Source organism: Thamnophis sirtalis, unplaced genomic scaffold (genome assembly GCF_051295495.1).
Source record: "Thamnophis sirtalis isolate CommonGarterSnake01/CBP01778 unplaced genomic scaffold, rThaSir2_p1.2 scaffold_3, whole genome shotgun sequence".
Classification (NCBI taxonomy): domain Eukaryota; kingdom Metazoa; phylum Chordata; class Lepidosauria; order Squamata; family Natricidae; genus Thamnophis; species Thamnophis sirtalis.
The window spans coordinates 132,675,689-132,702,453 of NW_028261383.1; the positions used below are offsets into that span (position 1 = coordinate 132,675,689).

A 26,765-nucleotide genomic window follows, 5' to 3' on the forward strand; every position below is an offset into this window, starting at 1 on the left:
TGCAGTTCAGGGTTGAACGGTGGGGTCCTTGGTGCTCTCTGAGCTTGATGGTTTTCTTGCAGAGGTTTCATTACCAAACTAGGTAACATCATCAATACTAGAAGGGAGTGGAGTTTGCTCTTATTTTCATATACTAGTGGCTTACCCTGTCAGTGTTGATCAGTTGCTTCACAAACAGTGTTTTGATTGGTGCCAGGTCTCTACAGTCTCAGGCAGAGAAAGGCTATTCTCTGCACCGCTTCCTCAAATGTTCTTTAAATACAGAATTTCCCAGCATTCCTTTAGGAACCTCCAACATTCAAACTGTGGTTACTCATCCTAAAATGAATCCTCTTTACCTGGAGCTTCAAAATTTGCTGTTTGCCGGGAAGATGTGTAGTCAAAAGTCAGTCTACATTTAGTGTACATCTGTCTTTGGGGATATTTCTTCCTAACCAAACAAAAGTGTATTTTCTGTTCAGTTCACACCCCTTGCTCACTGAATATGGGTGGCACAAAGCAAAGCCCACATTTTGTAATTAACCCCCGTTGACTGGGAGAGTGCTGCAGGACACTTGAGTGCTGTCACACTCCCCTGGCCACACCCCTGACCATACACGCCCAGCCAGTCATTAGGGCAGAGAACCGGTTGTTAAAAAACTTTGCAGCCCACCACTGAGGTGGCCCATATAATATCTTAGTGCATTTTATAAATTCCAAAAGAAATCTAAATCTGTTTAATACAACAACCATTTTGTCAAAGGCTTTTTCAGCATCCAATGATAAAATTGCAAGTAGATCTTTATTTTTATTCATATCTATTAGATCTACAACTAACATAATGTTATCTGCTGCCTGCCTAATTTTTATAAACCCTGCTTGACCATTCTTAATAATAAACACTCCATTTGCTAACACTGCTGTTAAAATCTTTGTATCAATGTTAATCAACAAGACAGGATGATAATTAGAACACTGAGTATTATCTTGCCTGCTTTTGATACAACTGTAATACAGGGAGAAGCCTGGTTAAATATCAGTGATAAAATTCTATTATGAAATATTTCTTTATATACTCAACAAAATTTTGGTACGGTGGTGAAATCTAATTTTTTTTGCACTGGTTCTGTGGGCGTGGCTTGGTGGGGGTCATGTGATTGGGTGGGCATGATCAAGCTTTTCCCACTTTTTAAAGCATTTTTTTTCCTACCTATTCACTTGAACCAGCAGGAAAAAATGCTTTAAAAAGTGGGGGAGGGGAATGGTTCAGATGATCATGCAGATCAGCTGTGAGCCTCACGATCGTCGGACCTTCTTTATTTCACTTTTTAAAGCATTTTTTTCCTGCCAGTTCAGGCGAATAGATAGGAAAAAAACGCTTTAAAAAGTGAAATAAAGAGGGTCTGATGATCACGCGGCTCACAGCTGATCCGCACGATTGTCAGAACAATTTTTTTTTCATTTTAAAAAGTGAAAACAAAGGTTCCAATGATCGTGTGGCACAGCTGAGTGTCACAAAACCTTTTCCCCCACTTTTTAAAGCTCTTTTTTAGTACCGGTTCCAGCGAACCTTAGCATTTTTTGCTACCGATTCTAGCAAGCCAGTCAGAATCGGTAGCATTTCATTCCTGTTTTGGTACCAAAAGATGTATGAATGTTTTATACTATCTAATAGGGAACTCATCTGGGCCTGGTATTTTAGCACTTGTTATTTTAAAAATTATTTGTTTAATCTCTACCACAGATACTAGAGAAAATAGATGTTGATGTTGTGTATCATCTAAATATGATAAATTAATTTTATTTTAGAAGTCATCTGTATCTTCTTTCAATATATTTGCTTGTTTATTCAATATAGTCTCTTGTATAATTCTGAATAAAAATTTAAAAATTGATAATATGTCAATTAAAGTTTTATACATTTAATCTCTTTCGGTAATTTTAGTAGCTCATCATTTCTCTTAAAGTACAACAAATGACCTCTTCTTCCCATATCTCATTTATTATCTATAAATAAATGTTTGAGGCCTCATTGTTCAGTCCTAATCATCAAAAGTCCATTAATGGTTACCAGCAATAACAATATATTTATTTTAACCTTGATCAAATAAACCAACTTTATATTTCTTCCTTTTATTGTTAACAAGCTTGTTCTTTAATCCTTTCAAATAATGTCCTAGAACTTGATTTCTTTTCATTTTTAATTTGTTTCTTTTCACAAAGCTTTCAAAACTGTAATATGTCTCTTTTGTAAATCCAATATAGGTAACTTATCCAGATCACTCCTTGATTTGTTATTTGTATACCCCTTTCCAGTGGTGAAATTCATTTTTTTTACTACCAGTTCTATGTGTGTGGCTTGGTGGGTGAGTGTGGCAGGGGAAGGATACTGCAAAATCTCCATTCCCACCCCACTCTGGGGCCAGCCAGAGGTGGTATTTGCTAGTTCTCTGAACTACTCAAAATTTCCACTACTGATTCTCCAGAACCTGCTGAATTTCACCCCGACCCTTTTGATTATTAAGATATCAGCCAGTTTATTTTATATCCAATCTATTATCTTTTTTCATATCATTCTTTTAATTTGTCATTTTAAATCCATTTTTATATCATTCTTTATTGTATCAATAAAACATGTTCCTCTTCCCTAACCTTCCCTAATCTTTCAAACGACAGTTTATCTATAATAGCAGAAATTCTTAAAAATAACTTCTAGGTCCATTGTTCACATATATTCTTCAGCAGGTCAATTTTACAGTATTTCTTTCCATTCTGGATCAGTGAGTCAGATTTAAGTGTTCCTTTAATTGTAAATTTTAGACTCTTCTGGTTCCCCTTAGTTTCTTACATTTAAAGTCCCATCCTATCATTTAAAAAAAAGAATTTAGATCAACAGCATTCTTATAATTAATTTCAAAATCTTATTTCAAATCTATCTGGACCCTTACTCTATTTGTAACTTTCCAAAAGCAACATTCTAATCACCCTTTTGCTATATATTGTATATTAAAATATCTTTAAATTTTTATTTAAAACTTCTTTTGCTAAGGATTGAAACTTGCCTAAGAGTTTCCTTGTCATTACAAAGATTCCCAATAGCTAAAAAGCAGTTAAGAAATAATTTAGAAAATGATTAAGAAATGAGACTCAGCAAACCTTATGTCCATATAGGCTGCATTATGATGGTAAGCTTGATTGAAATCCCTAGACTCGTATGTCAGCCACAAAAATGTCAGTTTCTGCATCTACCCCCAAGGGGCACCTGTCTAAAGTAGAAGTGGGTGATTTCACAATCTCTGTTTTTTCCAGAGAGATTTTCCTGCCCAGAATTCACTGTCCGGCTTCTGATCCTGCTGCAGTGCCATCCTTGTTCCTTTAGGGATGTCTCATTTATCATGAACCCTCACTGGAAGTCCCACAGAGCTGTCACTTGAGATGCACTTTTAGCACATATGCTTCTGCCATGCGCTTTGTCTTTGCATCCCTTTATATCATTACAATCCCTAATGCAAAAATAGAGCTTTTTCCCCCCTCCTGCTGCAAGTATTTCTTTTCATCAGTTCAAGCTTGACAAGCAACTAATTTGGATGCATCACTCAAGGGGCTGTGAGCCATTTTTTTAAAATGAAAATAATATATAAGGAAGAGGGAGAGCAATGAATCTTAGAATTGATAGAAATTCCTTCTGTTCTCTTCAGCTGATGAGTGAAAGAGGAATTTCAATGGTGATTTTTTTTTAAGGATCAGATTCATTAAAGTCTTGCGCAGGTATTTTTCTTTCTTCATTCTTCATTCCTCAGCCATGAGAGAAACACGTTGGTTCACATTAACGCAAAATATTGCAATATTGAAAGATTATTTTCCTTTCCTGCTGGTCTTTCATTACCTTTCAAAGGAATCTCAAATACCTGAGATTTCCCAGCTGTGGTTATATAACTTCCTGCATGGAAATAAATGTAGAAGAGGCAATATACTGATCAGGGAAAAAGGAGCTGTGGAGAATGTTCTTCCAATGGCACAAGCTGCCTGATGCTTTGACAGCTGCCATCTTCTTGACTTTCATCATTTTGCCTGCTTGTTTGTGTCTTCCTGAGTGCATATACCAAAAGCAAAGTTTTTCAGTGAGTCCAGGTCTGACACACACACAAAAGACCTTCATAGATTGTGCCAAGTAGGAAAGGAGCATGAGATGCCAGCCACAATCTAAAATCTCATAAAATAACAAATGTACTCAAAAGCCCACTTTGATGTTTATTCTAATTCAAGAAATGGCACATGAATCCCGTGAGGCTACCCACTCCACTTGCCCAGATAGAAAAGCTCATTTGACATTTCTCTTCCTTGTTTTTATAATAATATAAAATGTTTTACCAAGGTAAGTGAGGACCCACAGTATATTGGGGTGTCTGATTATATGGCCTCCGTTCTCAGGTTACACAGATTGGAAACCACTGTTTTCTACCGAATACCATCCTAATTTCATGAATGATACAAAACTTTTCTGCATAAAAAATGAATTAAGCATTATGTGAAATATCATACCCAGTAGTGCTTTTACATATCTGGACATCAAAATTAGTCACTTAGTAATTATACACAATTGTTTAATCTTTGAGGAAAATGCCTGTTTTCTCACTATGGGTATTACTGTGGACACTTTTAATATCCATACAATATGACAGATTGCCAGAATTCCATTGTGGCCAGAATTCCATTGTGGCCACTATAGACCAGTGGCCATATAAATGTGTTAAATAAATAAATTGAATGAGCAATCATTTAATGAAGAGAAGCCAAAAATAAGTTTTTTGCAGGGGAGGGGAGGATAATTCTGGGGCAATATATAAACACCTGAACAATTATTTATCAAAAAAATTAGCATAATATTTAATACTACCAATTCCACTGACCATACCAAGTCATATATCATGGTTACAAATTGCCTGTTGATCCAGTGGCTCTGTTACTGTTAAACCATATTGTAAATGGCCATTGTAATAAGATTTTCTTTCTGACTATTTACAATTTATCTTTCCCCGGGTACTTAAATATTTGTATTTTAGGATTACATTTAATGTATCAGACACAATAGACTATAATTCACTAAAGTTTATGGCATAATAAGTGTGTTAGTTTTCAAGATATTGCTAGATTTTAATTTCATTTACTGCGGGATTACTACAAATTTCCCCCTGGGATTTTTAATAATGTGGCTTAGTGATAAGATCAAAATAAGAAAGTATAATTAGTTTGCCTTAGTCTAAATCCATTAGTTGACTATATTTGGTCAATGCATATTCGAGATCTGGAAAAAGTTACACAAATAATTGCACGCCTGTAAAAAAAAAAGTTAGTTGTGAGTAAAGTTGATACATTTGTTTATATTTTTGGAAAAAAGAGAAAAGAAACACCTAGAATCATTTAAAATAAACATGTAAAGAAGGAGGATAGAAAATATTTCTCCTTCTCTGTTAAAAGCAGAACTTCAAATTATCAAATGAATTTGAATGCTGGCAAATTACCTCTTCATATGGAATGTATAGTTAAATTAAAAATACACAATATCACAAGCAATGACTTCAGGAGGGAATAAAAATGCTTTAAATTTGAATTATGCAAATTCATATAGAATAAGAACTTTGTTGATTGCTATTGAGGATCACCTTATTTAGGGCTTGTTTGCATGATTATCTTGGGGTAAGAAAGAATAACTTCTGATTTTGTTTAGATGCCCTGAAGTATAATCTAATTGTTATTTTTCAACAGAGGGACATATCCAAAGGGAAAAAAATTCGAAGTGGCTTTCTCAGATTTGAGCTTCAATAATTTATATCCACCTTCAAATTCTTGATTTGCTGTTCAAACAATACTGTGGTTAACCTCTAATGGCAGTCCTAGATTTTTAAAAATCACCATTCTGTTGACCAAGCTGTACTAATCTGGTCTGCATATAATATCATTGCAGAAAGTCACCTTAAATCAAAAACAAAACAAGGTTTTCTCATATACTTATGTGATTATATATGAATTGATGCAATGATTATAGACTACTATAAGCCTACCTTTGTGAGTTAAGCACTTACCTCAACCTATATACATGTTATAAAGCACTCTGCATATTAATAGCAGTATGGTCTTATTTTTGTTTATTTACCATTAAGTCTGATATATGGTCAACATCCCGGGGTCATCATATAAAATGACAATTTGGCAACTGACTTTCACTCAGACTTATATTCTTGCTTTATTCCTCTTTGTTTCCAGGGGTGTCTTTCAATAGTATTTATACCCAAATTTGGAGAGTCCTCTTACACCTGGCTGCTGATCCATACCCTGATGTGTCAGACCTGGCTATGAAAGTGCTGAACAGCATTGCTTACAAGGTAAATTTGGGTGGAGTGGGGAGTTATTCGGTGAACAATAGGCAAATGGATGTTCTTTTGGACAACATTTTGAGATAATTTTATCAGATAGTGTGATCGTCATATAATCTGTGATAGGACATTTTCAATAAATTTGTTCAGTTAACTGTCACTTTGCATTTGTACTTGTAACCCCTTGACTTACAACCCTCTATTTAATGACTGTGGAAAGTTACAATGGCATTGGAAAAGAAACCATGATTTATGACCAGTTCTCACACTTATAAGCATCCCCACAGTCACGTGTTCAAACTGTAGGTGCTTGGCAACTGACACATATTTACAGTGACTGCAGCATCCTGGGGTTCTGAGGTTGTCATTTGCACCTTTTCTAAGGAGCTTCCAACAAGCAAGTCAATGAGGGAAACTGGATTTACCTAACAACCACATGGTTCACTTAACTGTAGTGATTCACTTAACAACCATGGCAAAAAATTCATAAAATGGGGAAATATTCACTTAACAGTTGCCATGCTTAGCAGTGTACATTTTGGGCTAAATAGTGGTTATAAGTCAAGGATTACTTGAATCCTGTCTTCAACATAGAGTCATAGGCTAAATAATTGCACGCAAACTGAAAAAGAAGTTTTATTCTCTTCAAAAAGTTAACAGTGTACATTGGCTAGAGGGCACCTGGGGAGAAAGAAAAATAATAAAATTATATAATATCCATATTATAATATATTTAAAATATATTTTGGTTTTATATCCTCCTCCTGTTCCTCAGGGCTGTTTCCTTCCCCCAAACATACAGTGTAAGTAACTATCTACCATAGATCAGACTTCCAGGTGGTACGGGCCAGTACGGACATACTGGTGGCAGCTGAAAGCAGCGGCCACTGTACCCATACTGTGTTTTGATGGGCCCGCCTGCCCGCGTTCCTTACCTCTTTTTGAGGGAAACAGGCCAATTGCACATGTGCACACAGCATACGGCACCTATGTGATCTCGCCGAGCAGCTGGGGGGGTTGCAGGGCGGTCACGTGCGCATGCTTGGGCAATTGAACTGGTCATAAATCACGGTTTCTGTTTCCTTCCCCCAAACACACAGTGTAAGTAACTATCTACCCTAGATCAGTGGTGGGTTCCGGGCAGTACGGCCCACTATGGTCATACCGATGGCAGCTGGGAGCAGCGGCCACCGTACCAGAATGGTGTTTTGATGGGCCCGCCTGCCTGCGTTTCTTACCTCTTTGAGGAAAACGGCCCAATTGCGTAAGGTTGCACAGAGTATGGCACCTGTGTGACCTCGCCAAGCAGCTGGGGCGTTGCAGGTGGGTCACCTGCACATGCATGTGCAGCGCGCATGCCCGAAGTGGACATCTGGCCTCTTCGCAGCGTACCGGTTGCGATGGGATCTGGAACCCACCACTGCCTTAGATCACCCCACTAACCTTATAATCCTTGCAGATCATTTAAAAAAAATGATGGTAATCATGTACCAGATAAGATTGGGAGATCACATTCCTGAAGGAAACTAGCTGCCAAGATCTATGCTTTCAGTGGTACCTTATTTTTGTGGAACTCAACTTTTTAGCTAAATAAATAACCTTGCTCTCTCTTTTCATAAGGAAAATTCATAGAAGTTATATAGGCCCTTAAATAGCGATGCTGTGTGCCTGTCAAATGTTTGACAGCTCAGGATTTGGTGGCCTTGAAACTGGCAGGCTGATACAGGAAAGAATAACCACAAAATCTGAGATTTGGCAAATAGCAGTGGGATAAGCTACTTTATGGCAGAGTATTTCTATAGCCTCTAATTATTCAGTTGCTACTCACTTTCCCTGTTTCCTTTTCTTTGGGCTTTTATATCATTATGTTGGATAAATAAATTGTGAAGTTTTACATGTGGCATACTTATTCAGAGAGTCTTTTACCCTGCTGATAATTGATGTTTTCTGCCAGCATAAATTTTTTTGGACCATATCCAGAATGCATTATGCATTTTCCTAGCTTTATAAAAAAGATAATAGAAAAAATGGTACAGTATAGCTTAGCTGAAAGGAGGAAGCGGTAGAAAGCTAAGCATTTGACGAATATCTGAATGTTATCCTATATAAAAAAAGTATTTGAACAACTGTGTCCCATAAATTAATGTTGAAAAAATATGGAAATCACAATTGCCGTGTGATGGTTATTAGCGCCACTGAACAAACAAACCATCAGTCTGTTTTAGCAAAGGTTTTTTTAGGAAAGGATTTATTTTGTTATTCACCCTAAGTGGATTTTAGAAGCATGACTGGATTGTGTTTCTAAAATGTAAAAAATGGGGAAACACTCATAATATTTTAGAGCTTTTATATAAGATTTCTAGTATGAGATCATCAATGTTTTGTATAATTTGGTGTTTCTTGTAATTGTAATTCATTTTGTAATTGGCAGCAGACTATCATAAAATATCTGAAAATTATCTGAAAATACCACCATCTTTTGCTTAGATGTTATTAGAATGTTTTTCTGAACTGTCATTATTGTGTGCATAACTGAAGTGCTAACTTGACAGTGAATTTAATATTTAAACCCAGGTTTGTAGAGAAGAAACAGAAAATAGTATAAAAAAGAAAATGTATAACAATGTGACTTCAAGCTTTCATTACAAGTATAAACAAATTTAGTACCTTACTCTCTCTTAAATGTAACATTTATCTCTTCATCTTATATCCTCTCTCTTATCTATAAACAAATCCATAAAACATCGACTTTTTAATCTTGATGTCAATTAAAAAATGTGGTCAGAGGTAGCAACATATATTATTTTAACTGTGATCAAATAAATCAACTTCATATTCCTTCCTTTTACTTCCAACAGCCCTAATCTTTAGTTCAGTGTCATAGGATATGATCGCTTTTCATTTTTTCTTTGTCCCATTGCACAGAGTTCTTCAAGGCTTTAACAAGTCACTTTAGTAAATCAAGGATAATTTTTTTGTTCCAGGTCACTCTCTTGACTTGTCATTTTTATTTCCTTTGAAATGTTAAAGTCTCTGCCAGTTTGTTTTCTAGATGTAGTGAAACATCCTTTTCTAAATCATTATCTTGGTCTGTCAGTAGTAAATTCTGTTTTGATACCATATTTTTCTGCTTTTATTGTTTCTTAAATAACATCTTTTGGACATAGTCTATCCATAGAAACAAACATCATTACTGACACTGATATTGTGGCTACTATTTTCTTATTCCATTCTTCAAAAGTCAATCAATCAGAATAGAGATGGAAGGGACCTTGGAGGTCGTCTAGTGCAACCTCCTGCTCAAGCAGGAAACCCTATACCATTTCAGATAGGTGGTTCTTAAAAGCCTCCAGTGATGAAGCACCTACAAGCTCTGAAGGCAAGCTGTTCCACTGGTTAATTATCCTCACTGTTCAGAATTGATTAATTTCCATCCATTGTTTCTTGTCTTGTCTTCTGGTGCTTTGGAGAATAAATTGACTCCCTCTTCTTTGTGGCAGCCTCTCAAACTCTGGAATACTGCTATCATGTCACCTCTAGATTGGCTATATCCAATTCGTGTGTGTGTGTGTGTGTGTGTGTGTGTGTGTGTGTGTGTGTGTGTGTGTGTAGTATTTGTGCTGATAAATAAATAAAGGGAGACTAGTATAGATCTATTTCAAGCTATTTAGCTCTCATCAGCTAGCCATACCCTTATTGGCATTCGAACCTGGCCTATATTGCATATTAGGCAGATGTATTAACCACTGAGCTACAGCTGTCCTCCGTTATCAGCTGAGCCAGGGAGAAAGGTATATATTTAAAGTCACAACCCCTGGTATGCCCCAATTATGGGAGGAAGCTAACTGATTCCATTCTCTGTCCATTGGCTCGTCACAAGAGATCATCAAGACAGAAAGCCCAATATTTTACTGTTGCCTTTTCCAAGAGTATCTGCATTTGCTCTTTACACCCAGTGCTGCTGAGGACACCCAAACAACTTCAGTACTTATGGAACAGAGCACTTATTATTTCTCCTCAAGCACTCATCTGGCTGCATGAGCCTTGAAAATGGCTCCTTTCTTTTGACATCCCCAACCCACTAGATGATTTTTTTTTTAAGGTGCACTGTGCCATCAAGAAAGAAAGAAAGGCACAAAAGGCAACAGTAAAATATTGGGCTTTCTGTCTGGATGGTCTCTTGTGATGAGCCGATGGACAGAGAATGGAAGCAGTTAGCTTTCTCCCATAATTGGGGCATACCAGGGGTTGTGACTTTATGTATGTATGTATGTATGTATGTATGTATGTATGTATGTATGTATGTATGTATGTATGTATGTATATAGTCTCAAGGCTCTTAATCATCTTAGTTGCTCTTCTTTGCACTTTTTCCAAAGTCTCAACATCTTTTTTTTTGTAATGTAGTAATCAAAACTGGATACAGTATAGTATTTCAGGTGTGGTCATACTAAGGATTTATAAAGTGGTACTAATACTTCACATGGTTTTGATTCTATGCCTCTGTCTATACAACCAAGGATTGTATTAGCTTTTTTGGTTACTGCCACACACTGCTGGCTCACATTTAAGTGATTGTCCACTAGGACTCTAAGGGCCCTGTTAGTTACTGTTTTTGAGCCAGGGAGAGTGATCTCTCACCCTACCCTTATCTAAACATCAAAGAACCAATATACTCATTGGTCCCTTTGTCATACTCATCAACTTCATGTTTTGGATGTGAAAAGCTGAATGCACATAGACACACATACATCTCTATATACATCCCTACATATCAAAGATATGTTGATGGATGGATGGATGGACAGAGAGATAGAATATATACATTAATATATTATGTATATTATAATGATGGTTGGGAATACTCAAAGAGTAAAGGTACAAAGCTGGTGATGGGTAGTTTTATTAAAATCAGAATAAATCTTTGTGTTGCTAGCACAAGGCACCTATTAGTGAGATCTAGTTACACTCACAGAGAATTCAGTGAGAGCCAAGAGATCTAGTTTAAAAGGAAAATATTTTATTCATTCGGGTTCATTATATACAGAAGATTACATAGAAGTATTGTATTTGTAGTTGCTATTTCAAAGTTTATATTATCCACGTAGCTTATTTTAACTTCTTGTTGCATATATAAAGCCTTTAGCATATTTTGATTTAATATTGTCAGCCCAAACTTTTTGTCTTTATGTACTTTTCTTAATTATCCTGACATTAGGTTTGGATATTCTTTTGTGCTGGTTAATAGCTGCAACAAGGTTAAGTAAATACATAGAAGAAAGTTACAGTATTGCAAATTATATCCTTAATTGAGCCAGATAATAGAAAGCTGCCAGAGAGAAATTTTTATCATGCTGGAATGCACATGTTTGTCAGAAGGTATCAGGAAACCAACCCTTCATTTTTTTTTCCCTCATGAATATACATGAGCCGGGAACTAACCCCTTTTTGTCCCAATGATAATGGTTGGTGGTGATCCAAATGCTATCACCATTTGAAGGATTTGAGGGAAACTAAATGCATCAGCTTCAACCTAATATATTTTCCTCCCTTATATAACTCTATTCTGACTGCATGTTAAGGGATCATGGGAAGGTTTAGATTCAGATGACTAAGAACCCACCTAGAATGCCTACTTCCTCTACCAGGGCCATAATTAGAGATTGGTTGGCAGAACAACAAAAACTGATGGGGTTTCTGTCAATGGGGAGTTTTAAAAAGATAACTTTCCTTTTCTCATTGATTTTACAAATGTAGATTTGCTAAATTCATCCATCTGCTAGATTGTGGTCTACATAACTTAATATAACTACAGTCTTTCACAACTGACTTTGAATCAAAGGGAGTAGAGGAAGTAGCTAACTCTAGTATAATGTATAGTTATTTAAAAATGAGCTAGCATTCCAAGCTGCTTAAAACAATTAGATGGGGAAGAAACTGTTTTTTTCCAGCCCATAGAAGATAATCAAATTATATTACATTTTATGATTAAATGTATGGTCTTAAAGAACGAAAGCTGATTAAGAAAAAAATGTAATGAATAAACCTAGAAACTTGTTGCCAAGCAATTCCACGATTGGCTTTTCAGAAGACAAATTCAGTTTGACCTCCAGACACAATTTATGCAAGCTGTAGCTTTTCTTATTACTTTGGTTAGAACTAGTACTGTATTATTGCAAATTCACAAATTCATCCTCTCAAAGCCATAACAGAGTGGGGAAAGAGACAGCTCTTTCTTTCTTTTTTGATGGCCCAGTGCACCTTTTAAAAAATAAAATAAAAATCATCTAGTGGGTTGGGGATGTCAAAAGAAAGGAGCCATTTTCAAGGCTCATGCAGCCAGATGAGTGCTTGAGGAGAAATAATAAGTGCTCTGTTCCATAAGTGCTGAAGTTGTTTGGGTGTCCTCAGCAGCACTGGGTGTAAAGAGCAAATGCAGATACTCTTGGAACATTGTCTCCTGCTTATGCTGTTTATTTCTGCAGGTTCCCAAATGTCCTGTTGATTACTTTTGGCACCTTTTTTAATACAACTGCTGAGATCTTAATAGCCATCAACAGTCTCTTTTGATTTGATGGATTCCTATAAGTGAGGGTTTCTCCTGCATTAGAAACTTCACAGCTGTATGCCTTCTCTTTCTGTCCTTCTCCCTTTGCCCGGAATCTCATGAAATGGCAAATGAGATTTATCCTTATATCTTTGGGGAACTGTAGGAAGTGTTGTGTTTATTTTGTTGCTCCATTTTATTTACTGCATCAGAAGCTAATGTAACACGCCAACCGAGCATCTCAAGAGGAGTTCAAGTAAAGACCCTGGTTTTGAATCATAAAGTAATGTTTCACTCCTGAGCACACTGGGAATGTTTGATCCTATGGGCCTTGACAGATTATTCTATTGTTAAAGTATTATTTATTCTACTTCATCTGTTTGTGGATTATTCTTCCTTCTGGAAAAAAAAGTTGATATGTGAAGGTTCTTGGGTTTAGGCAACTGGGTCAGGTTTTGACATTTTGGTAATACTTTATTAAGTTTGGTCCTAAAATGATTTCAGTCTTCCCTTAAAAATTGTCTCAAATATTAACATGGTATAGAGACTAATCATCTTCTATTAAAGACCCCGTAATCCCTTGCGGGATGGAGTCTTGAGCAACTGAAGGAGCTGAGTGTTTAGTGGCCGGATGCCCTTCCTGTCACAGAGATTGTTTTAGCAGATATACTCTCATTGTGCCCAGAAAGGGAAATATCTGCCTCTACTTAGGATCAAACTCACAGCCTTCTCATTGTGAGGCAAGAACTGCACCTCTAGGCAAGAGGTGGGTTGCTATTTTTTTACTACCGGTTCAGGTGTGCTTACACACGCGCATGCACAGAAGCATCCAGGCGGGTGAGAGAAGCCTCTTGTCACAACTACTACAGGTTCGCCCGATCTGGGCCGAACCGGCAGCAACCCACTTCTGCTCTAGGCCACAGGACCACTCATAGTATAGAGACTAATGAACCTAGCATATTAAAGGTGGGTAGGTATATAAGCTAGATTCTTCTTCGATGGGCATGCAGTAGTATAACAATATTATTGTAGCGCTGGAGAGTGACTTTACTTCCGTTTATTTCCAAATGTGGCAACCATACCAAGCAAAGGTTGGCATCTGTTTCTCTCACTTGTTAATTTTTTGTTTCCTAGGCAACTGTAAATGCCCGCCCCCAGCGCATCCTTGACACATCCTCTGTCACGCATTCTGCCCCAGCCAGTCCTACTAACAAAGGCATGCACATACATCAAGTAGGGTAAGTTGCCTATATGTATTATCCTGTGCCATATCCTAATTAAAAAGGTGTGTATTGTGCAGATACTATTTTTTGTGCAACTTATTCGAAACCATTTGTCTATTTACGAGATTTTTTTTTCTGTGAGAGCCTTTAAGTATACCTTTTCTTTCCCCATCTAATGTCCCTCTAATGTAGCATTTGCAATGAAGACTGCAACACCTCAAGTATCCTTCTGTGAATTAACTCTGATTCATTCCCCATTAGTACTAAAGCTTTTAGTCAAAGGAAGCATAAACAACACTGCTCATGACTCAGTTTAAGAGTCAGGATGGAAAGAAATTGATCTTTGTGCCAGAAAGATCTTTATCATATAATACCAAAATATCAAAAACAGATACATTGGGAGCCACTCGCATTATGCACTGAATTTTCAGGCTTTATAGAATACACTATTTTTCTCTCCAGAACAGATTCATTCCTGTGTTGGGGAAAAAAATTAAGAGGCTTTGTTGTTCCAAGTATCATACTGACACCTATTTTGATATATTTTTCCTCCTACAATTTTATTGGGGCAAAGAGAAATGAGAGAGGAGGGCAAAGGCTAAGGGAGGGGCGTATAGCTTAAAAATACTATTATCTAGAAAAATTAAGGTTAATTGTTAAGGTACTAGGCTAGAACTGGGAGTTCTAGTTCCACCTTAGGCACAAAACTGACTGGGTATCAATCTCTCTCAGTCTTAGAAAGCAACAAGTAGCAATTCACTTCTGAAATTTTGCCAAGAAAACTCTAGGAACTAGTCGAGGCAATTACCTGCAGACAAAAACTGACACAAAGGTGCCCACACACAAATACAAACACATCCACAAGAATAAACAAAGTGGCAAGTAGAGAAAAGGGTTTGGGCAGGAGTTGCTAAAGAAAAATCAACTATACCACAGGTTAAGTTTTTGCCTTCCCTTAGGAAAAATCATTAATGCAATCGTCATATTTTCACTCTTATTTTCATTTCCCATTATTAGAGGGTCACCACCAACTGCAAGTACCAGCAGCTCTAGCTTGACCAATGACGTGACAAAGCAGCCTGTCAATCGGGACATCTCATCTGTAAGACCTGCAAATGCTGGCAACGTGGGAGTGCAGTACACTCCCCACTCCCACCAGTTTCCCAGGACAAGAAAAATGTTTGACAAAGGCCCAGATCAGGTGAATAGGTTATCCTTGCAGCATTTTTTTCAACATACACCTGAGTAGTATTTATATTCCTCAGTTAGAGTTTTGTTCACCCTGTTTTATTTCTTCCTGCATTTTTCATTAATCTATCTATTAGTTTTAGATTTCTGTAAACTTACACTAATGTTTTATAACCAAGAACTTTTTCACATGCAATAATTTTACTATGAACTATTGAAAAGTATGAATTGGTGTTATTGGAGTCTTCCTATATTATGAAGCATAAGGAGAAGCACCTTAAATTGTTACAATTACCGTATTTTTGGAGTATAAGATGCACCTTCCCCCCCCCCAAAAAAAAGAATGTGGAAATGTTGGTGTGTCTTATACACCGAATACAGCCATTTTTGGCCTCCTGAAGCCCCGCCCCCGCATCCCGTTTTTGAAAGAAACAGGCTGTTTTTGCCTTGCCCCAACCCCCAGAAGCACACTGCAGACTTCAGCAGGGCTGAGGGAAGGCAAAAATGCCTCCATTTTTACAAAAAAGGGACTGTTTTTCACAAAAACAGAAGCATTTTTGCCTTCCCCCAGTCCCCAGAAGAACTCTGGAGGCTTCAGCAGGGCTAGGGAAAGGCCAAAATGCCCCCATTTTTTGCAAAAAACAGCCCGTTTTCTGCCCATTTTTTGCAAAAGTGGAGGCGTTTTTCCTTTCCACAGAGTCTGCAGATGCTCCTGGGTGCCGGGGAGACAAAAACATTTTTTTGTTACTTACCTCTTTGAAATCTTGTGCGTCTTATACATTGGTGTGTCTTATAGTCTGAAAAATACGTAATACATTGACCATCAAAGTGATTTTTTTTCTCTCTATTCTTTTCATCAAGGGAATAGGGGAATTCTGAATTTCTCAATTGGCACTGATAGGAGTTGCACCTACAACAATTCTTTTTTTTAATATATAACAGTATAGAAGACATTGTGTTTATGGAGCTTCTCAATCATCCAGGTCAAGGTTGTCCCAAAGGTGTTTTATTCCAAAAGGCCACTGGACTTTCTTGGGTTTTTTTCTTTAAAAACATTTCACTTCTCATCCAAGAAGCTTCTTCAGTTCCGAGGAAACGTCTTGCACAAGAAGTGAAATATTTTCAAAGAAAAACCCAAGAAAGTCCTATTTCCTTTTGGAAAAACCACCTTTGGGATGACATGGAAGACACAAATTCTATCTGAAACCATATCTGGCAATCTTCGTTTATCATAAACAGTATTTTTATTAGTATTGCAACTAATGATAAATTGAATTTATCTGAGAAAGAGGCCATGTAGATTCCGTAACTAAAGCGCATATATTTTTCTCCTTAATAGATTACTGATGATACTGATGATACTGTGGGTCCCAAAAATTTCATGTCAGCAGCAATGCAGACCGGGTTTTGTGATTGGAGTGCTAAGTATTTTGCCCAGCCGGTAATGAAGGTACAGTCAAATTTTCTTTTCATGAATCTTTTCTAAAAAAGTAAAACCATACAAATGTACAATCCATTAAAAAAATGCAAACAAACATGTATTTACGCACACAATTATTTATAGAGCACCCATTTTTCGAGAGAGCCCAAGACTGTTTATAATCCAATGAAAACAAAGTAACCAACTTAAGGCAGTTCAAGCATGATCATCACCTAGATGATCAGCTGAATTAAAAGGTGTTTATAGTTTCCTTGAAGGCCTGTGAGTTGGGTACATTCCTTCTCTTGGAGCGTAGGATGTTTCAAAGAGTACCGACAGCCACTGGGAAGCCACTTTGTTGACTCCCCACCTCTTCACTTCCTCTGTGATTGGAACATTCTACCTTCCTTTCTTCAGAGACAGCAAAGTAAAGACCAACCAAATCTGGGCAGTGTAGATAGTCTTCTTGATACTTAGGGACTAAGCCATATAGGACTTCAAAGGTGACAACCATCACTCTGTATTGGACTTGGAAGCAAACCAATTAGTAATACAGTAACCTCAGCATAGGTTTTATGTTATTCAGTCTGCTCATTCTGGTTAACAAACAGTTGCAGGCTTCTTTGAAGTCCATGCTAAAATGAGCATTATAAAAATCAGGTTCAAGTGCTATTTTTTTCCTTCATACTGCTGTTATCATTTTGGCTTGGAACCATTTTTCAGGGAAATATTTATGAGGGTTCTTTTAAAATTTAATGTGATCAGGTAAGATTTTTATGGATAATGGTAGTTTTTGGTTGATAAGAAAGTTATAAGAGGATTTTTTTTCCATGAAAATCTTTAGAGGGGTATTGCAGTAAGCTTCAAATTATACTTCCTTGAAGCCTTTGGTAAAATCTGATATGAGAGTCTCAAGTTGAATTTCAATGGATACTGATAGCCTTTGCTTCATATTAGACTTATAATTTTGATTTTATTTGATATTAGGGAAAGTATTTAACAAAAAGTAATAAAGTTTATTCAAGACCTAGGACTTAGCCGGTCAGTGCTTAGGAAAACTATGGGTACTAAGAATTTAGAGAGTAAAAAATAATTAAAAGAGGTAGCAAAAGTACTGTTTTTTTCATGCAAATAAAAATTGTTTTAGAGTTAAAAAGGGTTTAGTAAAGAAATTCCATCATAATGAATGGAATTAAAAATAGAAATGATAAAATGATTTGGGATGAAATAAGTGAGAAAATACCTGAAGGAGTTTTTTAGAGATTTATATGCAAATAGTTATTTGTTGAAGTGTAGAATTAAAACATATGGTTGTAAGTATTAGTATCCAAGGAAAAAAATGAATGAAAAGAAAGTCATAAATGCTGTGAGGGCTGAAAAATAGTAACATTGCAGGTGTATGAAGTAAAAATGTCAAAAAAATGGAAATGTTTTGCTTAAGGGGTATCCGTGCAACTTGTTTAAGTGTAAAGACTGCCTGATGATTGCTCCCCTGTACAATAGGGTGACATATATTTGGAAAGGTGCATGACAGAATTCTGATTGAAAGGATGAGAGAAGTGACAATGAGCAAAATAGGGGAATGCAATGCAGCTTTATGCTGGGCAGAGGGTGTAGGGAACATATTTCTGCTCTTTAGCAAGTCATTGAAAAATTTATGTGCTTGGGAAAGTGAATAGGCTTGAATTATGGAACGTTTTGCATGAGTATAGAGCTGAAGATGGTTGCTGAATGCAATAAGAGTGATATATGATGGAAGTGAAACATGCATGATAATAAATGGAATGCTTGGTGAATGATTCAGCATTGAACAGGGAATAAGTCAAGAATGTAAGGTATCTACTTAATTGTTTAATGTTTTTTAGGGGTAAATATATGGAGTGCTTGCAGTGACAGTAAACATGTCTTAGTTAGGGACATAAATGCATATATACTTTTATATGCAAATGATCCTGTGTTCTTGGCTGAGAATTCAAATTGTTTGCAACAAATGTTAGATAGATTATATGAGGCATAAAGGAGCATGGAAATGAAAATGAAGGCATCAAAGACCTTGTTGAGTTTGACAGGGAAAATTAAGTGAACATTTGCAAGTTATATGTTAATGACAAAAATAGGGGAAGTAGACGAATTTGTGTGCCTTTGTGGACTATTTAATAAATGTGAGGAAAAGATAACTTGGTACATTTTAGGGCTTGCAAATACTATCACAGATATAATGGGTACTATGCAGTCTGTTATATGAAATGGATACTTAAAAGAAGCAAAAATGATTATGTGTAAAAGCATGCTTTTGCCCACTATGGAACTATATCAGAAGAAACACAATATAAATTGATTAAAGAGAGACCCAACCTAGAACAAAGGAGAAATTTCCTGACAGTGAGAACAACTAATCAGTGAAACAATTTGCCCCCGGAAATTGTGGGTGCTCCATCATTGGAGGTTTTCAACATAAGACTAGACAGCCTTTTGTCCAGAATGGTATAGAATCTCCTGCCATGGACAGGGGGTTGGACTAGAAAACCTCCAAGGTTCCTTCCAACCCTATCATTCTATGTTCTATAAATGTAAGGCTAAATGCCAAAATAAGTACTTACTTTCCTTACTGCCTTATTTCTTCTTCTGCATTATGCATAATATTTCATACCTCAGAATATATATAGTGATATTTATGTATAAAAGAGGGAGAGATTTCCGGGTGTAAGCCCTGTAAAGAAAACATCCACTTACATGCAGAAAGCAAATGCAGCTTCTAGCTAATTCAGACTTACTATATAAATCTTGTGTTCTGATTCTGTAACTTCTGTAGGGATATTTAGAAATAATGTTGTATTACCTCTACTGTTTCGATATCCAGAAAGAATGGGGAAGTATTATGGGAACGTCCTTTTCCCAAATATGAAAGTATTGTTCATATGGTAGCTAAATTTTGTATTGCCAAAGAAACGATTGATGCAGGTGTGAACACTGCTGTTTCTCCATTTCAGTTAGTATTTTGCGTAATTTGTTGACCATTGATTGAAGTAACATAAGTTTTTTATTATACATAGACAAAGTTTACTGTAAAGCATATTCACCAGGGAGGTGCAACAAAAACCTGCTCTGGGGTGTAATGTACTATATGATAAACTTGTTTGCCATAATTGCGTCTTTTAAAAAATATATAGTGAATTACTTCTGCAGATGGAAGCTGTAGTTGAACAACCAGAACTATCACTAGCTGGGCAGAAAGCAAATCAAAGGCGAGTTATAATTCCCTAGATGATAGGCAGTAATTGGCAATTGTTTCCAGCCCCCAAATTCCAACAATAGGAATAACTAGTAGATTCTTGTCATACTAGATTGAATTGCTGAAAGAAAACCCTTGAGGGAAATCCAAGAATAGATTTTTGAGTGAATTGTACCCATAAGAGGTTCATGAGCTGAGCTCAGAGATATTGTGCTTTACGGATAGATTCTTCCTGACTGAGCTGTTGTTTTGCACCTGTATTTGTTTGGTGGATTCGTAGTTTGGGTAGAAAACCATTTGGATCTAATGGGACTGATCTCTTCTCCAACCTGCTATCTTAGTTAACATATTTGCTGCACGGCTGTGGGAGCAGTTTTCCCCAATGCCTATCTAATGAGGAACCACTATTTGGGAGAGATGTATAGAATGAATAAAAACTCTTGATAAAGAGCCCGAGCTATTGCCTGCAAGTCATCCAGTGTGCTGTGTTTAGATTTTTAAATGTGTGTTTTTCAATCACAGAGATTCCTTACATTACTGTTATTTTTGCCTGTTTCCAGCAGCAAAAACACATACAATAGTAACCTGTCTCACTGGAGTATGAATAAGAGATGAGTTGTATCCCAAACAATGCTATGTAAATTATGTATAATAATGAAACCAAAATTATCACAATGGTTTGGGAAAGATGGTTTCCAAGCAGCTGGCTACACATTTTGTGCAAACAGCTGTATTTTCTATATCTTTGCTAATTACTACAGAGAATTGTGTTCAAAGAAAATCCTGCTCCCTCCTTTCTCATCTTGCTTTAATGTTATGCATTTTTTTTATGGCCACCCAATTCAAATTGTACTCTGGGAAGTATACAAAAGATAAATTCATCTTACCCACTATGAAGCTGAGTTAATTCATGGTGCTGATGTTATGTCTAATGTCATAAATAGAACAATTTTATATTTTGCTCTTTATTAATTTTTTTCATTAATCCTATCTCATATATAATGGAATAAGATAGCTAGAAAAGATGAATGGCTGCATGTAGATTAGACCAAGTGTAAGGATTTTATCCTTACTTTTATTTTAGCACAAGTGACGTGGTGGCTCAATGGCTAAGACTCAGAAAGGTCGGCAGTTTGGTGGTTCGAATCCCTAGCGCAGCGTAATGGGGTAAGCTCCCATTACTTGTCCAAGCTTCTGCCAACCTAGCAGTTTGAAAGCATGTAAAAATGGAAATAGAAAAATAGGAACCACCTTGGTGGGAAGGTAACAGCGTTCTGTGCGCCTTCGACACTTAGTCATGCCAGCCACATGACCACAGAGATGTCTTCAGAGACCGCTGGCTCTTCAGCTTTGAAACAGAGATGAGCACTGCCCCCTAGAGTCGGGAACAACTAGCACATATGTGCGAGGGGAATCTTTACCTTTAAGGATTTTATACAAATATAGTCCAGTTTTTAGCTTATATGCTATGAATTTGTTTGTTGTGAAAAGCTGTAATATGTAAGCTCCTAATTTATTGTTTATTTAAGTCATACACTCTTATGCTACATGAGAATGTTGTGGTAATTAACATTCTACCTCTTTCTTGTCTCAGATGAACTTCAGAACAAATATCTAAAATGCTTGACATTACATGAAAATATATCATAATAAATAAGAACCTTGGCAGAATGAAGAGTATCCATGGGATTCTATGATCCCCATACAAAACATCATAGAAAAAAAAAGATATATTGAGAATAGAACAACTCTGTCACCTTAGATATTGAGAAAAATTAAATTGTGGTAGATAATAATACTAGGCCTAAGGCATAATTTAATTCAGGCAAAATATTATTATCTGATTAGTAAAAGTCCGATCTTCATATGAGAAAATTATCCAGGAGTTTCTATCATATTTAATGAAGCATTATAATAATAGTTGACTCGGATTACACATATATTGACAGTCATGTTGTGCTCATAAGTAGAATTTTCGTAATAATGCCATGGTTATGCAATGAATATTAAGAAGTATATCCTGGTAGCCAGAATAGGACCAGATGTGTATTTTTATTCTTGATATGAATAACAAGTGGAGTGCTAAGCCTAAGAGTTATAATGCTTGCTGGAGTGAAAACCAAACCATAGCACTTATATGAAAATAAACATGTGGTATTAGATAATATTGGGGGAAATCTCAAAATAAACTGTCTCCATGGAAATCTACAGTATGAGTTTATGGAATATTAATATAGTTCTAGTTACACATTCCAAAATGTGTATCAGGATGCAAAGAAGGGTCTTCTCTGCATACATGAGTTCATGTAATGAGATTTTCTCTTCTCCCCTCTCTTACATCTCCTCTCCTTTCAAAATCTCTTCAAATATCCACACATAATAGGGTTAGAGAGACAAAATGGCTTAGAGATTGAAGATGAGGGAAATGAGGGAATTTATTGGATAACCCCTGATCAATAGCTCTGTAGAATGGGTACGCCATATTTTTCTGATGCATAGAATAATTTTTACTGATATTGTTGCAACAGGTGATAAGATAATATAAGACATCTGTTAAGGTTATTTATTTCATAAATTTATATGGCTGCCTATTTCATATAGAGGTAGTCATTGAAGAGTGACTACAAGTGGTTCTGGCAACTCCATATCTAAACAAAGCATTGCTGAGTGAAACGATGACTGTTAGTTCAGCTTTCTTTGACTTTCCAGATGTGTGCAAAGGCACGGATTGGTTATAAAAGTTACTTTTTCATCACTGTTGTAACTATGAATGGTCACTAAACAAGTCAGTCACTAAGCAGAAATTACCTGTACATGACCCTCAGTGGCTAACAGCTAAAAAAGCAGAATAAAAACATAGTAAAAAAAACCAAGTTTAAACAGTTTAAAATCAACTAGAATAACATAAAATAACATAGCAGCTGATTAACCCAATCAAGACCAAGAAACAGGTTGACCCAAATTATCAGGGCCCCAGGCAGGGTTGCAAAACCAAATTTTCGATGCCTTGCCATATCAGCAGGGGCAAGGCACCTCTGATCTCTGAGAGACTGATATTCCATTGATGGCAATGGTTTGGATTCAATCTGGGGAAGGGTATGCAGGAGTACGACTGTAAAAGCCACGTTCAACTATTTAAAGCAGTTGCATATTTTCTTGCGAATGGCTGCCACTGCCACAAATAATAAATAGGTTACATAAAAGGTTGATCAGCATAAATGGATTTCTGTCTATGGCTTATCATCTGACTCATTCATTTTTATTCCAGGGTGCCTCTTTGCTGTTGGGCACTTTTGGGATTTACATCATCATTTGGAAATGAACTTTCTATCCCATTCCCTTCAGCTTTTTAGGCAATGACCATATTTCAGGAGGTCATTTATGAGAGAAGTCTTTTGTAAAAGTAAAATAAAGACCTCTCAGCAGTCTGTCTATGCCTGCCTATTATTTTTAGAAGACTAAACTTTATCTTGCTGTTATATTGATTATCACAGCAGCATTTTATTTTCAGTTAATAGAAATGATGTAGTTTACATTTGATGCTCCAACATATATTACAGGCTCAAATTTTGCCAGAGAGGGACTAGGAAAAAAGACGAAGAATCAATGACTACTAAGCACTGGAGTGTATAATTATTGCATGAAGAAACAACTGTGGCTCTAGAGGGCATTTGTCTCATAATGACACAATCTGCAGTATTAAAAAAAATATTTTAATTTTTAATAATGACTTATATTTTTATAATAATTATTTTTATATTTTTTTGTTAGTTGTTGTATGCTGTCTGGAGATGCTTTTGGTGAGATTGGGGGCCATATAAGTGTGATAAATGCATAAATCAATTTGCAAACCTGATTTTCTATTTTTAATATTAATTACCAAAGCAATGACTTAAGTAGTAAATAGTTGGTACTTCAGTCACAAAACATACATAAATAATTTTCTCCTAATAGCTATTGTACGTACCAAGTGAAACATTTGGAAATGTTAGTAATGTAGGATGTTTGCAAGCTTTAAGCATTTGGAATGCCTGAAAATCTTTTGGGACAAACTGAGATTTTCTATTTGTTTCCACATCCAAAAATTAGTATTTTAAAAGAAAAAAATAGAGTAATAGTGGCTATTTTAACATTTGAAATGGATAATATATAAAGTCCCAATTATAATTAAAAGCATTTGTCTGCTTTCTGAAAATAGCTTTTCACCAGAGTGGTATCTTATTAATCTATTAAATCACTCCAGACTCCTAATCAAAATGCATGCTTTTGTGCACATTGTCTGTATGTATTTTATGTGAGTACTTGAGTGGTTAACAAAACAGGGATTTAACCATATCTGCAGTGCTTTAAATTCCTTAAATTACAACATTGTTAAATAGAGAGGTTTTTCCAGCAGTATAATGTAGAGAAGGAAAAGGATTACGTTATGAAGCCTGTAAGTGTATCTCCTTAGATACACTTAGAATATGGAACTGTTTCCATATCTGCTTAAATCAACAAAATTATTGGCTTCGGGGGGAGGAGCCTGCCGCCGTCGGGAGCTCAACGAAGCTCCTGTCAGGATTCTGGTTCGTATATCTTATAAGATCTATAGATATCTCCCCTTTCTGGCAGAAAGGGGCAGGGAGAAGGTCAGTCGTTAGGATCTCTTTGTAATTCATAGCTTTTTTTTGCTGTGAATGGAGAAGAGGTTCAACATTAGCTGAGCCTTTACTCCGGACAGTTTTCCGCGCTGCCTTTTTTGCAGCCCTAGGCAGATTGCCCCCCCCCCCAGGACAAAGCTAAGCTATTTAAAAATCAATCCGGGCGGGGACCATTCCTGAGGAATTTCTTCCATTACTATCTAAAATACCAGCTTCAACTTCGCAAAAGGCTCCCTTTTTTTTTTAGCTGCGTCACAAGATGGCGATCTTGTAGCTTTTGTGTTTGATGTGACGTACTTAGTCAGCCCTACCCTCCTGAAGGCTTCTCCGTACTAATTGCTAAAAGATTAACTGAGGGGAGCAGAGATTTTGATTCTTGGCTCGCTTGATTGCTTGTCTTTTATTTTTACTCTGGAATGGCTCCCAAATCTAAACAGAAGCGCTTCCTTAATAACATATCTCAAAAAACTGCTATGAAGCCGCTACCCTTGCCTCCTACACCCTCCACGGGAGATTTGTTAACACAAGAATTTCTTCTCAAAACGCTTAATGATTTTAGACAGGAAATTAATCAACTGATATCGGATTTATATGATCAATTTGATGCTAAAATTGCTCAGGCAAAGGAGGATATGATCGGAGTAATGACAGTCATGACAGATTATATTGCTGAAACGGAGGACAAATTGGAACTTTTGGAAGAAACTAACCTTAATTTGATATCCAAAATTCAAACGTTACAACAGGAAATTGAAAATGCTCAAAAACAACTTGTCATGATAAATTATAATAAGACTGCCTTCGCAATAAGAGTTAGAGGACTGCGTGAAAACCAACAGGAGAATTTGAAACAGATTTTCTTTGAGGCTCTTAGCCGCTTGGTGGGAAGTCCGGGACTTAACTTTGATTGGCAGATTCAAAGAATTTACCGCCAGAATTCGTGGGTAGCAAAACAGCGACAGCTTCCGAGGGACATAATTATATACTTTACCACAAGGGAATCCAGAAATGAGATAATACAGAGGCTTTACAGCAAGAGGTTGAGAATTGATGGACAGGACTTGATTGTTTTTAAAGAGATACCATCTCAAATATTAAGAACAAGGAGAGAGTATGCTTTCTTAACCGAAGAACTCAGAAATTCTCAGATTCCATACAAATGGGAAGTCCCAGCTGGCATTACAGTTACATTTGGCAACCAAAAACACCGTATTAATTCTGTCTGTGAAGCCCGAGAATTTTACTACGAGACCTTGAAGGCGGGACTTCCTGACTCATCCGGACCTGGAGAGAGACAAGGAGAAGGAGAAGACAAGCAGCAAGACACGTGGCTACAAGGCGGAGGGTGTTGCTTTCCTCTTCCGGAAGGGCAGAAGACTAAAGAATAAAGACTTAGCGATGTTCTTAAAACTTTATGATTTCTGTCTGGGATAAAATGGAAAAGTTGTATATCGATGATGAGACATGGAGACTGAAAGAAGCGTTGCTGATTGTGGACACATATTGTATATAAGATTTGTTTGAACTCTAGCTCAAACTGCGCATGAATTATTTTCCTAGGCGAGGAGAGCGGAGATTGCGATCTTTTTGAGTTGTGGTCAGGGACGAACGGAGTTGGGAGGCGCGTGGGAGAGGGAAGGGTAGCGAAAGCTTAATTAGACTACTTGGGGCTAGAATGCAAACTGATGTTTGTTTGAGTTGCTACTTCAATATAAGGTCAAGAAAGATTGGTCGGAGAGTCTCCAGGAAGGTGGAGTAAATATGTGAGGAGCAATGGACACGGATAAAATATATATGTGGATATGGATAAAGGCAGGGTGGAAGGTAAAAAATTTACATGTGGAGGTGGGTAAGGATAGAAAGGGAGATGTTGGAAATGAAAAATGAAAGAAGTACTTGAGTTTAATGGTTTTATAGAAAGGTTTGGATATTCGGATAAAAAAGAGATAAATTAAAGGTCTGAATAGATAGACAAAGCAATGAGACTTTTAGTTGGGGAACCCTAATTGATTAACTTACCTGGCTCTAATACAGTTTGAAACCCTGCAAGTAGTAAAATAACCGAAATTTGGAATGAGCTACATTGTTTAAGATTTACAGATGATGGGAAGCTGTGTTAACGTAGTGGGTTTATTGACCCTTCTTGTTTTTCTTTTCTT

General features: G+C 36.6%; 1 protein-coding gene across 2 annotated transcripts in view; it reads left to right on the forward strand.

The window, feature by feature from the left end:
• Positions 1–26,765, forward strand: part of RPTOR (regulatory associated protein of MTOR complex 1) — a 427,126-nt gene that overhangs the window by 335,745 nt on the left and 64,616 nt on the right. For both annotated transcript variants that reach the window (XM_087710142.1, XM_087710143.1), the window contains exons 21-24: positions 6,244–6,362; positions 14,035–14,138; positions 15,141–15,324; positions 16,651–16,761. In XM_087710142.1, the coding sequence (XP_087566268.1) occupies positions 6,244–6,362; positions 14,035–14,138; positions 15,141–15,324; positions 16,651–16,761 (518 nt within the window). The remainder of the gene's footprint in view (positions 1–6,243; positions 6,363–14,034; positions 14,139–15,140; positions 15,325–16,650; positions 16,762–26,765) is intronic.